This window comes from Sminthopsis crassicaudata, chromosome 5, assembly GCF_048593235.1.
Source record: "Sminthopsis crassicaudata isolate SCR6 chromosome 5, ASM4859323v1, whole genome shotgun sequence".
NCBI classification, from domain to species: domain Eukaryota; kingdom Metazoa; phylum Chordata; class Mammalia; order Dasyuromorphia; family Dasyuridae; genus Sminthopsis; species Sminthopsis crassicaudata.
Genome location: NC_133621.1, coordinates 143,132,700 through 143,147,556, shown reverse-complemented (window position 1 = coordinate 143,147,556; position 14,857 = coordinate 143,132,700). Strand labels below are relative to the sequence as shown.

The 14,857-nt window shown below is 38.8% G+C and overlaps 1 protein-coding gene across 17 annotated transcripts in view; it reads right to left on the bottom strand.

Moving 5' to 3' along the window:
• LOC141543321 (uncharacterized) overlaps window positions 1-14,857 on the bottom strand; it is a 139,120-nt gene that overhangs the window by 19,782 nt on the left and 104,481 nt on the right. For 11 of the 17 annotated variants that reach the window (XR_012482407.1, XR_012482410.1, XM_074268359.1 and 8 more), the window contains 2 exons: window positions 12,614-12,813; window positions 12,354-12,436 (listed from right to left, as the gene is read on the bottom strand). The exons of 1 other annotated variant lie outside the window; for it this stretch is intronic. Coding sequence is in view for 13 of the 16 variants with exons in the window: in XM_074268359.1 (XP_074124460.1) it covers window positions 12,354-12,436; window positions 12,614-12,660 (130 nt within the window). In the remaining 3 variants the exon portion in view is untranslated. Of the gene's footprint in view, window positions 1-3,851; window positions 3,927-12,353; window positions 12,437-12,548; window positions 12,814-14,857 lie in introns of all 17 variants that reach the window. 5 more of the 17 variants (XM_074268370.1, XM_074268368.1, XM_074268371.1 and 2 more) reach the window with 5 other exon arrangements.

Here is a 14,857-nt window from a genome sequence, read left to right as displayed (position 1 = left end):
TCAAACTTGGCTATTACAATTTCTTGGGCGTTTTGATTTGTTTACATTGTAGTAATAATCATTGTGTATTTTGTTTTCCTGGTTCTGCTCATTTCACTTTGCATCAGCTTATATAAGTCTTCTCATGCATCTCCATATTTTCAGACTTTGATTCTCATTAAAATGGAGACATCTTTGGGAAAGTCAATATTTTACATTAGCAGTTATTTGTGCCCAAGAGGAAACAGTTTAAAATGCCAGCAGGTAATAGGCTGAGTGACTCTGAATAACTATCATGACCCTTATGTGCCTCAGGAAACCTCTGAGGATTTATCTACAGGGTCATTGATAAGTTACCATCACTGTTAGGGGATTAGGAAGAGAATCCCTGCACTGGGAGTTCCCTCTTTATATATCCTAACTGTATTTTTTTTTAATCTATTTATTAATGTCTTTCTGGGAGAGCAGATTTTGATAGAAAGGAAACAGGAGAGAACCTTAGAATAGTGGACATTTAAGACAGGTGAAATAAGGTATCCTTGAGTGGGAGAAGGGAGACGGTGCAAGAAAGCTAAAGTTTACATCACAATTTTGAAGGCATTTGGTCCTGCTTATACTTTTTAAGAGAGCCTCCTTATTAAGGACAGGGTCCTTCCTTCTCTAGCATGATGTTCAGTTGTATGACCCCATCTAGGATTTTTTTGGGGGGAGAGTAATTTGCCATATCTTTCTCTAACTAATTTTACAGATGAAGAAACTGAGGTAAATAGGGTTAAAGGTTTGCTCAGGCCCACACAACCAGTGTCTGAGACCAGATTTGAACTTATTTCTTTCTGCTTTCAAGCTGAGTGCTCTAACCACTCCACTACCTAGCTGCTCATTTCCTAGCATAGTTTCCCCTATTTCTTTTGAAAGAGGGATATTGAGTTAGAATAACAGTGCAAACTAGAGTAGGAAAAAGCCTAATAGAGTGGAAAAACCATAGAAGAGTAATACAACAAATAATGTCAATAACTCATTTTTCTAGGACTTGTAGTTTAAATGTGATTCCTTCCCAGAAACTCTATAGACAAAGGTATTACAAATATTATTATTATTATATCTGTTTTATAGATGTGGAAACTGAAAGTCAGAGGAACTACTCATGATTAATAGCTAGGAGATGAACCCAGGTCACAGAAACAGAACCACAGGATCTGTATGGAAAGGACCTAAGAAGGCCATTGTGTATCTGAAGAAGGTTCCTCTTTGCATTTATCCCACAAAAGGAAACATTTTTCAATCAATCGATAAACATTTAATAAGGACCCACTGTATGCCAGGTATTTTGTACTATCCTAAGCACTTTACAAATATGATCTCATTTGATCCTCACACACCTCTCAGAAGTAAGTATTATTATTATCCCAATTTTACAATGGAAGAAATTGAGGTAAAGTGACTTGCCCAGAATTACACAACTACTACATGTTTGGGGAGAGATTTGAATTCCAATCTTCTTAATTGCAATTTGAGCACCTTATATCCACTGTGTCACCAATCTAGAGGAACAACAAACTACTTCTCAAAGCAATTCACACCAATTTTGAATTGATCTCATTGGTAAAATGTTTTATTTTCCCTTTTGTCAAGACAAAACTTACCTCTTTGCATCTTCTACCGACAGCTCCTAGCTCTGTCCTACTTTTCTGATTCCACTATAGGTAAGATGCTATCTTTCCTAATAAATAACTGAAAAATCTTCCCCCAAAAATAAGACAAGAAAATGAGAAAAGGGAGTAAAAAAGAAGGTACAATACAGCAAAAGCAACCTGGCTTTCCTTTACTTTTTTCCCCTTCCCCTCTCTTTTGCTGATGACTAGAAACTTTCTTGAAAAACTGACTTGCCATGATTATACGATGTTCAATTCTGAGGGACATGGCTATTTTCAACAGTGAGATGATTCAGGCCAGTTCCGGTGATCTTGTGATGGAGAGAGTCATCTGCACCCAGAGAGAGGATTGTGGGAACTAAGTGTGGATCACAAGATAGCATTTTCACTTTTTTTTGTTGTTTTCTGCTTGCATTTTGTTTTCTTTCTCATTGTTTTCCTTTCTGGTCTGATTTTTCTTGTGTAACATGATAATTGTGGAAATAATGTATAGAAAAATTGCACATATTTAACATTTTGGATTACTTGCTGTCTAGGAGACGGGATGAGGGGAAGAAAAGGAAAGAACATTTGGAAAATTAAATGATTTTGCAAAGGGGAATGTTGAAAATTATGCATGTTTTGAAATAAACAGCTTTAATCAAAAAAGAGAGAGAAGAAAGAAAGAAAGAAAGAAAGAAAGAAAGAAAGAAAGAAAGAAAGAAAGAAGAAGAAGAAGAAAGAAAGAAGAAAGAAAGGAAGGAAGGAAGGAAGGAAGGAAGGAAGGAAGGAAGGAAGGAAGGAAGGAAGGAAGGAAGGAAGGAAGGAAGGAAGGAAGGAAGAAGGAAGGAAGGAAGGAAGGAAGGAAAGGAAGGAAAGAAAGAAGAAGAAAGAAAAGAAAGAAAGAAAGAAAGAAAGAAAGAAAGAAAGAAAGAAAGAAAGAAAGAAAGAAAGAAAGAAAGGAAGGAAGGAAAGGAAGGAAGGAAGGAAGGAAGGAAGGAAGGAAGGAAGGAAGGAAGGAAGGAAGAAGGAAGAAGGAAGGAAGGAAGGAGGAAGGAAGAAGGAAGGAAGAAGGAAGGAAAGAAAGAAAGAAAGAAAGAAAGAAAGAAAGAAAAGAAAGAAAGAAAGAAAGAAAGAAAGAAAGAAAGAAAGAAAGAAAGGAAGGAAGGAAGGAAGGAAGGAAGGAAGGAAGGAAGGAAGGAAGGAAGGAAGGAAGGAAGGAAGGAAGGAAGGAAGGAAGGAAGGAAGGAAGGAAGGAAGGAAGGAAGGAAGGAAGGAAGGAAGGAAGGAAGGAAGGAAGGAAGGAAGGAAGGAAGGAAGGAAGGAAGGAAGGAAGGAAGAAAGAAAGAAAGAAAGAAAGAAAGAAAGAAAGAAAGAAAGAAAGAAAGAAAGAAAGAAGAAAGAAAGAAAGAAAGAAAGAAAGAAAGAAAGAAAGAAAGAAAGAAAGAAAGAAGAAGAAAGAAAGAAAGAAAGAAAGAAAGAAAGAAAGAAAGAAAGAAAGAAAGAAAGAAAGAAAGAAACCCCAAAAAACCTTGACTGTTGGAAGTATTCCAGAATGCTGAGGCTTTTTATAGTTATAGGCAGGAAAAGTAAATAGGAAAGCAATCGACTAAAACAAAAGAAGGAATCCCTTAAGTACATAAATAGCAACACACTCCCAGAACAGCTACATTTCCGTGCTCCTTGGCTTGCACTTGCTTTGGCCACTTTTCCACTGAACTGCGTGCTAAACTTGAAATTGTCCTACTGGGTTCATTCTCTTCTACCCCTAAACATATAGAATATGTTTGCTCTTATTATTATTTCCAGGAAATTGCCAACCATCTGCCATCCCCAGCATTCATTTCCCATCCTCCACAGTTCCTACCTATAACTACTCTAGGGCACCTTGCCTTCCCTATAAAGGAGAGGAAATGATAAATAAGCACTAGCATGTTAGTTATTAATAAGAAATTGTCTTTAAATAAATACTTCTTTATAGCTGATTTTATTTTTTGAGACTGGGTCTTTCTATTTCAATCAGTTTGGAAGTTCAGCAGCCACTCCTGGCCCTACCCCCACTCTAACTCAATGGGGGTATTTTGATCTGTTTCTGTTTCTGACTGTTTCTGATTATTAGCCCCTTCTTATACTCCCCTTCACCTTCCATTCCTACTGCCATATTAGTACTAGGCACTCAATTAATAGCCCACCAGCCTCAGTCTTCTCTAGTAGTAGGATTACAATATGCAGTCACCATACCTGGCATTCCTTGTATTTAAAAGATGACCATAGACCAAGATCATGAACTCGGTTAGTTGGAAGGATAGTAGTGCCCTGGATAGAAAAAGAAATTAGAAGAATGGAAGAACTGAACAATGATCAACTGATCCAACACAATTTTGAAGGACTTATGATGAAAAATCTAAATGTAAAATGGAGTATATATTTTTTTAAGTTTCTTTATTATTTTCTTTTACTTTACTATTCTTGTTTTGTTGTTTTGGCTTGTGTTTTCTTTTGTAATATGGTTATTATGGAAATGTTTTTCATGACTGTACATGTATATCAAATTGCTTGTCTTCTCAAGGAGGGGGAGAAAGAGAATTTAGAAGTCAAAAAAAAATTTAAATATGTTAAAATTTTTGTTTACATGTAATACGAAAACGAAAACATTTTTTTTTAATTGGGTCCTTTCTCAGGCCTGTCAAACATATGTTGCTGCTTTGCATTCTATCTTATATATCTATTAAATTGGGCATTAATGAAATTAAGGAATCCTGATTGATCAAAAATGCATTTATGGGAAAATTGTAAAAGATAAAATTCTTTCTTAAGCTTTTTATTTTCAAAATATATGCACAAATAGTTTTCAACATTCACCCTTGCAAAACTTGTGTTCCAATTTTTTTTCTCCCTCCCTTCCTCCCGCCCCTCCCTTAGACTGCAAGTAATCCAATATGTTAAACATGTGCAATTCTTCTATACATATTTCCACAATTATGTTAAACAAGAAAAACCAGATCAAAAAGGAAAAAAAAAAAGAAAAAGAAAACAAAAAGCAAGTAAACAACAACAACAAAAAAAGGTGAAACTACTATGTGGTAATCCACACTCAGTCCCCACAGTCATCTCTCTCTAGATAGGCAGATGGCTTTCTGAATCACTTCTCAGTTGAAAAGAGTCAAGTCCGGGCAGCTAGGGGGTATGGTAGATGGAACCCCAGCCCTGTAGTCAGGAGGACCTGAGTTCAAATCTGGTCTCAGACACTTAACACTTCCTAGCTGTGTGACCCTGGGCAAGTCACTTCACCCCAGCCTCAGGGGGAGGGGGGGAAAGAAAGAAAAGAGCCAAGTCTGTCAGAATTGATCATCAAATAATCATCTTAATGCTATGTACAATGTCCTCCTGTTTCTACTTCATTCAGCATCAGTTCATGTTAGCCTCTCCAGGCCTTTCTGAAATCATCCTGCTTGTCATTTCTTACAGAATAATAATATTCCATAACATTCATATTCCACAACTTATTTAGCTAGCTATTCTTCAATTGATGGGCATCCACTCAGTTTCCAGGTCCTTGCCACCTCAAAAAGGGCTGCCACAAACATTTTTTTACATAAACTTTTTTTGATCTCTTTAGGATACAGGCACAGTAGACACACTGCGGAATCAAGAGGTATGCACACTTTGATAACTCTTTACACATAGTTCCAAATTGCTCTGCAGAATGGTTGGATCAGTTCACAATTCCACCAATAATGTATCAGTGTCCCAGTTTTCCTACATTCCCTCTAACATTTGTCATTATCTTTTCCTGTCAGAAAGATCAAATTCTTAAAGGAAAATTTCATAGTTATAATACTTGTGGGACAGTGGTGTTGCATAGATATCAGGATACTTGATGGGTATTCCATCCCACCCAGGTGGGTATTTGAACCTTAAGGTGCTCAGGAGCAATAGCTGCCCATAACTATCTTGTATCTTATTTCTGCAAATCTACAGAAAAACAGGGCATTACTTCATAAAACAATTATCAAGATATTAGGAGGTACTCTGTTTCCCAGAAGTAAGGCCTAGCAAGCATATCCTGAACTTGACATAACAATCCTTAGGGCTCTGGAGGATCTCTCCCTCTGGCAAAGTATATTGCTTTGACTAGTACCAAGTGTCCCCTGAGGGATTATGATTTTTCATGTTACTCAATAACTATTTAGATTTGTTGAAGCTCCCCTTATTTCCCAGGGACCTGAGAATATTTCAAATGCTGCAGCCTAAAGTCATCCATCACATCTCCCAATATGCTCACAATCCCTGATTTTTGTAATTGCCAAGTGAGCCGAACTAGATGCTACTCAATTATTCCCACTACGCTAACTCTAGTTCTTTACTCCATTGAATTATCATAAGACTCGACCTTTAAGACTTCAGACCATGTTTTTCTTATGTAGCATGATGAATGTGGAAATATGCATAGAAGAATTGCACATGTTTAACATATTAGATTACTTGCTATCTAGGGGAGGAAGGTAGGGGAAAGGGAGGGAGAAAATTTTAGAACACAAGGTTTTGCAAGGGTGAATGTTGAAAACTACCTTTGCATGTATTTTGAAAATAAAAAGCTATTATTAAAAACAAAACAAAACAAAACAAAACAAAAAAAAACACCAAAAGAAAGAAAGAAAGAAGAAAGACTTGAGAATGAACTTGGGAACTATTCCCATAGGCCTGCATGGGAATTATTTACTCAAGACTTAAGAATGATTGTATTGTGGTCCAACTCCTTTGTGGTTTTCATGAATAAAAGTCCTACCCCTGCCTCTGCAATTTAAGCCCTCCCACTCTGTACTTATGCTTGCAAGTGTTTTATTCACTTTGAACTTAAACTTCTGTTTGATTTCTGACTTGCCTGTCTCTAGCCTGCTTTGCTTGGCTCCAGCCACTCACAGGTCAGGGGCCAGTTCGGGTCCAATTGACATAATTTCCCAGTTTGATGATATATTATATATATTTTTCCTATGGAAACTCAAATGTCCATTTTCCAATTTTCAGACTTTTATTTTTTAATGTCTCTTTGATGTGTCCTAGCCATTCTCTTTGTACATAATTTCTCTCTCTGTCCCCTGAGCCCCCATTTAATTTAGATAGTGTACCTTGAAATTCTCATACTTTTTAGAATGAAAGCTTTGTGAATAAATGTGGACAAATCCTCATTAAAGTCAATAGCAATAAATTTAAATCAATGTGACCTTTGGCATTTAAATACCTGTAGCTTATCATTATCGGGCCTTTTCAACACTCTTTCAACTATTTACAATCCATTTAGAAGCCAGAGACTCATAACCTTGAGTAGGACTTTTCCCTCTGAATCTGGTCACTTAACGGTGCATTTATTTATGTATCCTGTTTTAACTAGGTCACCTCAGTTCTTGATTTAGTCATTTGCTTTCAGGGCCCTGATGGCCATGGTGTTCTGACAAAAGTGTGGTAAGTGACTGGGGCAGGTGTTTAGTAGCCCAGGGACAGCTCCACGAGCCTCGCCTGCCTTCTGTATAACACAAGATTTCTGGCTACTTTAAACTGCGTGCTTGATGTGTTAGATGGAGTCACATTTTTCAGACACCACCTTGTGTGGGCTCTAGCGTTTGCTAGCTTGCTAAAGTAAACTGTGACAATTCCCAGCTGTGAGTCATGAAAACCCCATGGCTAACAAAACAGCATGTTTGCTTACTAGAAGATAGGCTTTCGGCTGTGTTGAATCACTGTACAGTGCTACCTGATGAGACAATTTTTTCTTGCATCTTTGATCGAGGTCTCTCATCTTGTCTCTAGCTTAATCACAGGAATGATCCTTTTCTTTTTGGTGTCGAGAGGGGTTTGGGTGAGGAAGATAAAACTTGAAACAAGTCTTGAGGAGAAATCAGTAAATGGCCAAGGGGGATGTTTGTTCTCTCTCTGCAGGCCCAAGCAAAAGAAGGACTGTTCTTTGGATCAAGGGCATCTGGCTGAGAAACTCTCCAGCGTGTGTATTCCAGCTGAGCCATTCCTTTAAGTTTCAGCACTTCCTGCCACTTGGTTTTCATGTGATTTTCTTGGGTAATCACAGACAAGTGACTCTTATGTGATCATCAATTGGTTGGAGATTTTCTTTTCTCCTTTCAAAGGAATGTAAGTTAGTCCCAAGAAGAGCAGGGCTAAGGCTAGATTAGATGGAGAGAAAATTTCTCCTTTCAAGCACTTGTTGCTTCCTCTCCTCTTACTCTGTGAACACTAAGCAGGTATCATTTAGACCTTCTAAAGTTCATCAACCACAACCTCTTCATTTGAAAATTAGTGAAACTGGGAACCAGAGAAAGTATAGGATTTGCTCAATGTCACAGAGGTAATAAGTGGCAGTCCTGGGTTTTAAATTATCATGCACTGATTTCAAATCCAATACTCTTCCTACTATCTCATTTAGTGTGGAAACCATTCTAGGGTGTGGGGGAATTTCTTCTTCCTTACTTTTTCCTGATAGTCCAAGTGTCTTGTGCATATTAAAGTGAGGAGGATATAGAAATGATAGCAGTAGGTTTCCCTGCATCTTTAAACCTCCACTATAGTACTTCCTGCATACCAGGGAGCAGGGATTGGCCAAAATTTGGAGTTATTTCCATTATATAGTGTATCAAGCAAAGAGAAAAGAGCCCCAGCTTTCCACAATTCTATTAGATATGGGTTGGAATGGCTTAGGACCTTCCTTCCCTTCCTTAGTGGTTCCCTAACCACTCCCTTAGTAGAAGGTAGGATTGGAGAAGGGATGGACCAAAAGTGGTACCCAGGTGTCTGACTGACATGGTGCAGGACCAGAAGGATGTTCATTGGATATCACAGACCTCACCCCTGTAATGCAGCCTCACAATAATGTTATTAAGTCTCTTTCCTCTCCCTTAACCTCAAGCAGGATGTACCACTTGCTGGACAGAAACAACCTCTCTAACCTGCTTAAGGTTCTAACCTTTTTCCTTCATAATCCTTATCCCCCACCCCCAACAGGGCCTTCCTAAAGAGTGAGGGGAAAGTTATGTCCCTTCTTTGCACCCAGACTGCTTCTGTTGGAAGGATTTCTGCTACCCACATATGGTGACAGTGAGGCAATGTGGGAAACCATCTGTTCCTGTCTAGTTGGGTCAGGTCTTCACATCTTAGAGGAAGACCTTTGTCACTCTCCGGCCCCCACCAAAGACCGAGTATCACTCACCACCAGACTTATGTCCAAGAATGTGACTAGTGTTAAAAGAGAAAGAGGAGGGAGAGGGCTTGAAGGGTATTGTACTCTGACATCTGCTTTTGGGGAGAGGGGAGTTGAGAGGAGACTATGGCCCTGACACATGTGGCCTAATTAGCAGATAGCTGACAGAAGTAATTGTTTAATTAGGCAGAGTAAACAAAAGCTGATCATATACTACACATATGATGATTATAATGATGTTAATGTTGGACTAGCGCCTGAACTTGTGATGGCATTGGTAGAAGGAGGGACAAGTGGGCACCTTCTTTGTAGCTCATAGTCTTAGAAAGCAATGTGGAGACCTGAGAGCATGAATGACATTTGACTCAGGATTACACAGCCAGTGTACATCAGAAACAGGATTTCTTCCTGGACACCTTATATAACCCCTTGCCTTTCTATGCAACACAACTATAAAGAACACTGAAAGAAAGCCAACCTTTGAATAATTTTAATAACTAATCTTGATTCTGGAGGAATTACAATATTATTTTATTAAATTAAATATACTTTTGCCCCCCAGCAGAGAAGTGAGTGGCTACAGAGTTAGAGTGTTACATACAGTATCAAACTTTGCCACTCAGTCCATTCTTTCTGCTTAACTTCTTTTCTTTTATACAAAGGAGAGTTTCAGAGTGGGGGGGAGGAGAAAGGCAAAATATGTACTGAAATGGCTTATTTAGAAACAAAAGGCATCATTCATTTTTTTTTTAAATCGGAAAAAAATAATTGGAATGGATGTTATCAGATTATCAACAGAGGTACCTCACTCCTCCTCTATAACATAATTTTACAAGAGTATTTCTACTCTTCAACCCTTCCCTTACACTGAGGGCACTTTTTTTGCCCCTTGCCCTTGGTGCCAACATTGTACCTACTCCCTGTTGGAAGAACCATACATTGACCTGAATTCTCTACCACTTTCTGAGAACTGCATGAGTTACAAAGGTTCTGCTTTTTTCTAGGTGGCTCAAATAATTCAAGTAGTTAGCATTGTGAGGTCTGTGTGTTTTTGCGTAAAGGTCTTATATTTGTTGCCTTTTGATGTTGAGGTATTTTGTTTGAGGTTTGGGGTAAGAGGAAAGGGAGCTGAAAATGGTTTCCTCCCACAAGTCCTGACCATACCTTCCAAATGTGATGATACCTTCCAAAAGTGGCCATAATGTACTACTTGCTGATGCTTTAGTTCTTGGAGAAAAGATGAATAGAGGGAGAGAAAGAGGAATCTGGAGAGCAAAACAAGAAAGGTGTGGTCTAGGTCACTTAGTTTATTTTATAGGGTATAGAAAGAGAAGAGTTAAGGGGAAAGATAGGGAAAAGGAAGTAATAATTATTATTGCAAAAGAAAAAGAAAAGGGATAGTTGAGAAGGGAAGGGGAAGCTAGAGTGATGCATTAATATAAATTAGATATCAGCAAGAGAATGGTGGAAATGTAGGAGACTTGTGCATGTGTTTATGTGTGTTTTGCCTGAGTGTGTGTGTGAGAGAGGGAAGGGATAGGAAGGAGGGGAGAGAGAATACAATAATACAGTTCAAAATTGTTGCTTATCATTCACTGCTCAGAAATAAACATCCAAAAAGGGGGAATTATCATTTTAGAGCACTTACTGTGTGCCAATGAGGTGCAGGATGTGTTCAGGGAAGTCTGGTGTGAGTAGCTGTGAAAAAGAGCTGCTTTCGGCCCTTGGTGTCCATCTGATCCACCTAATTTACTTGTGGGACTATACTATAGCAAACCACTTTGGCACGTGAGCTAAACTAGAGTGAGGGTAACTTGTGGCTGAGTTAGGAAGGTATCTAGCCCAAGCATGTGAGAGGTGGAGAGGCTAAGGAGAACAATTTGTTCCAAGGCCAGAAAGGCATCGAAGCTGGCAAAGGTAGGCCAGCTTACTCAGGTTAGAGCTGGATATGCCTTTTTCTAGAGTGGTCACAATGAAGGGGAGCATCATGAAATTGATATAGGTTTTGCAATTAGAGCTAATCCAGGCAACAAACCTGAATGCCTATCCAAAAAGTGCATGACAGGCTCATAACAGTGTGGTTGCCACTTGCAGGAAAATGCCATTCCACCATCATCACTGTGTACTCCCACCATGAGAATTCCTTATGAGGTCAAAGAAGAATGTTAGGAAGATCTGGAGACCCTTATCATCAAAGTGCCAAAAGAAGGCATGCTTATACTTTGGAGTGGCTTTAATGCTCAGATTACCAGACAGGTAATCTGACAGAGAGCCAGGGAGTCCTTAGAAGGAATGGAGTAGGAAGCAGCAACCACTGAAGGCTTGGGCATCTCATGACCTCTCATCACCAACACTGTCTTCTATTTACCTAACTGCAATAAAACTTCGTGGGTGCACCCTTGCAGCAAACATTGGCATTTATTAGACTATGTGATTGTAAGCAGAAGAGACAAACAGGATGGGAGAGCACGAAAGGCAAGGTGGGGGATAGAGTGCTAGACTTATCACAGACATCCTCTCCAAGCTAAATATTTGCATTCAACAAAAGCAATGACCCCAAGGCAAAAAGACTACTGGAAGACTTAATGACAACAGATTAGAATCCTCCTTTGAGTGGAAGTTGCTAACTTGGAAGGAAAGTTGAGCCACTATGGAGCAGAAAAGGAGTGGACAGCTTTCAGAGATTTGATGTACAGCATTACATTTGCTCCTCTGAATAAGAGCACATACAAACATCAAGACTAGTTTGATGAAAAGGATGGGGAAATTCAGGAACTGCTAAATGAAAAAAAAAGAGGATTCTGCATAGAGTACCAGCAGGATAGTTCATCTGTCTCTAAGAGGGCAGCATTTGATTTCATCAAAAGTAAAAGAGCCAGTTTGGTTTCAGGAAGGGTCAAGAACAGTGGATAGTGTTGCTGCCTGACAACTCCAGGAGAAATGCCAGGAGCAGATCAGAGGTCTGTATACAACATTGATATATCTGACCAGAACCTTTAATACTGTCAGTAGCTAGAGCTTATAAAAATTATATCAAATATTGGTTGTCCAGAAAAGTTTATTACTATTATACATAAATTTCACAATAGCGTTGCTGCCCAGGGTTCTGAACAATGATTGCTGCTCTTATGCTTTCCCAGTCACTAATGAAACAAAGTTGGGTGCTTGCTCCAGTACTTTTTAGCATGATGTTTTCAGCCATATTATCAAAACCTTCAGTGAGGGTGAACACAACATCAAGGTCAGCTGCTGCACTGATGGTAAATTCTTCAATTTGAAAGGACTACAAGCCAAGACTAAAGTGGAGGGAATATTGATACATGAGATTTTGTTTGCAGATGATGTGCTCTGTGCACTCTGAAGCTCAGATGCAACAAAATATGGATCAATTCTCTGCTGTTTGTGCTAATTTTGTCTTAACAATTAACACTAAGAAAACACAGGTGCTCCACCAGCCAGCACTATACCTTCCATATGTGGAACCATCAGTTATAGCAAATGGAAAAGGTTTGAATGCTGTGGATAAATTCACTTACCTTGGTAGCACACAGTCCTAGGGATTGGATCCCAGCATTGATGATGCATGTATTGCCAAAACTGGCTCATTGATTGGAAAGCTCTGAATGAAAGTGTGGAAGAGAAGAGATATTAGACTGACTACCAAGCTGAGCATCTACACAGCTCTTGTGCTGAGCTCATTGTTGTACACCTGTGAAACCTGGACAGCATACCAGCGCCATGCCAGGAAACTGAATCGCTTCCACCTGAATTGTCTTAGGAAGATTCTGGAGATCACCTGGCAGGATGAGGTGAGGTCCTTTCTTGCACTAAACTGCCAAGCATTTAAACTTGTTTCAGAGAGCACATCTCTGTTGGGCTGGCCACATTGTTTGAGTGCCAAATGTTCACTTGTCAAAGACCAGTTTATGGAGCTGGTGGTGTGAAATCTGATCCCGGGGTATATTTGTGATGGAGCATCCCATGGTTTATTGCATGCTGGAAGAGAATGGAACCAGATCAGTCGTTGAGTATGGGTAGGAATAAAAGTAAAATACTAGGGAACAACTGCGAGGGAGAATGGACATCTAAGTATGATCATTCAGAGCTGATGAGTTCATAATACTAGTAGTCATCTCTAGAGTGCTTTTTCTGAATATTGTTTGTGAGCAATTTAATCTTATAGAATGTCTCATTTGATCCTCACAACAACCCTGGGAGGCAGATGCTATTATTATTCCCATTTTGTAGATGAGGAAACTGAGGGTCTGACAGCAAGGGGATCAGACTGTATTTGAACTCAGTTCTTCCTGACTATAGGTCCAGCGTCCCATTCACAATACCATCTGGCTGGCACAGAATTCAGAGTACTCTTGAAATATGGATGTTAAATTATGGATGTCTAAGAATAGTGGTTTTTAGAACTGGGAAAAGATAGGGGTCTCTTGCCCATGTACCTAGATGAAGGATTAGGCAGTCCTAGGGTTGATCCCTAGAATGATTTCAGTAGTTTGGGAGATGTGGTGAGAGGGCACTTACAGATTTTATTTACCTCAATGTCATAATCCTGAATTCCTGGTGCTTTCATACAAGAAAAACTAATGATTAGGAGAAATCTACAACCCAGAGCATGAGTGTGAATGTAATTGGTGGGAACATGGTGAAGCCCTTTTGTAAATGGGATTTATAAAATTAGCGTTAACTATCTGATGGTGTATTTTTTTTTTCTATTTAAAGTGGAGTTTTTCTGCCCTCTAGTGGCATGAAGACTCACCTATAAGAACTTCTGACAAACAATGAGTATTATATTTATTTCTCTTGGCATTCTAAATGTGAGGAGACTTAGATATTTATAGAGACTTATTACCCAAATTGTATGGATAAGCAATAGAAGATAAAGGGAGAGATGGTTGGTCTGTGTCACAGAGAAAGTCACCTAGCCTCCTTTGTTTAGATTCCCCAGAAGACAAAGAGTTGAACGAGAAAGACTCAAAGAAATAGACAGGAAAAAAAAAATAATGGTTATATCATAGGGTCTTATGCTAGACTTTCACAGTTAATAGATTTATGATTTCATTAATGTGAGCACTTTAATGCCTCTTAACCCAATCCGAGAGCCTCCCCTCCACCATACAGTAAACTGACCAGAACTAGTTATGGAATGCCTGCATATGCTCTACCATCTCTCTGAGGCATCTCCTTTGAGAAATTTTCTTTAAGAGGTCCATGCCCTCTCATTTTGCACAATTCTTTTTTTTACATATTATTGGCATTCTTTTTTTTTTTTAATGTTGTTTGAACATATCTGTTTTCCTTAGTAGAAGAATTACCTAGGGAAGAACTTCATCTCAAAACAAATCTACACTTTTTCCACAATTTAGTCTTAGCAACTTTGGACACTGACAAGTTAAGTAGGTTGAGTGGAAGGTTGGGTTGAAGGATACTTTGGAACCAGTGGCTTGAATTTAGGTGTTCTTGATTCTCAGATCACATCTTTATCTAACACCCCATGATTCCTCTGAGGCTCATGCTCATTTTTGTACATATCCCTCTCTATTCTTCATTTCCTTCCAGGGCCCAGACTGTTCATGATAATTACCCAATGAGCTATTTCATTTTATTGCTCTTTCTGTGTCCATTGATCAAGTTGTTGTGTTGATTGTTTTATTGGTCCTAATTACTTTCCTCTTCTTCAGTTCTTATAAATCTTACTATATTCCTCTTGATTCTTTATGCCTCATTTCCTCCAGCCTCTTGTGCAATTCTTGTCCATTATGTCTTCCTATAAATCCTTCATGAAGGCTCTAAATAATCAACAAGCATTGGTTAATATATATTGTATTCCAGGCAGGCCTTAAGGATTAGAATATAAAAGAATATTTCAGATTTAGCTCCAAAGTTCTTTTTAGCAATACATACTCAATGGGTCCATATTTCCTTCTTTACTTTCATATTGGGTGATAGAAGGCTGTTGTCTCTGTGAACCCCAACAGCTTGTTCCCTAAATGTATTTTTTCCACATGGAGGATGTTAGGGAGCTTTC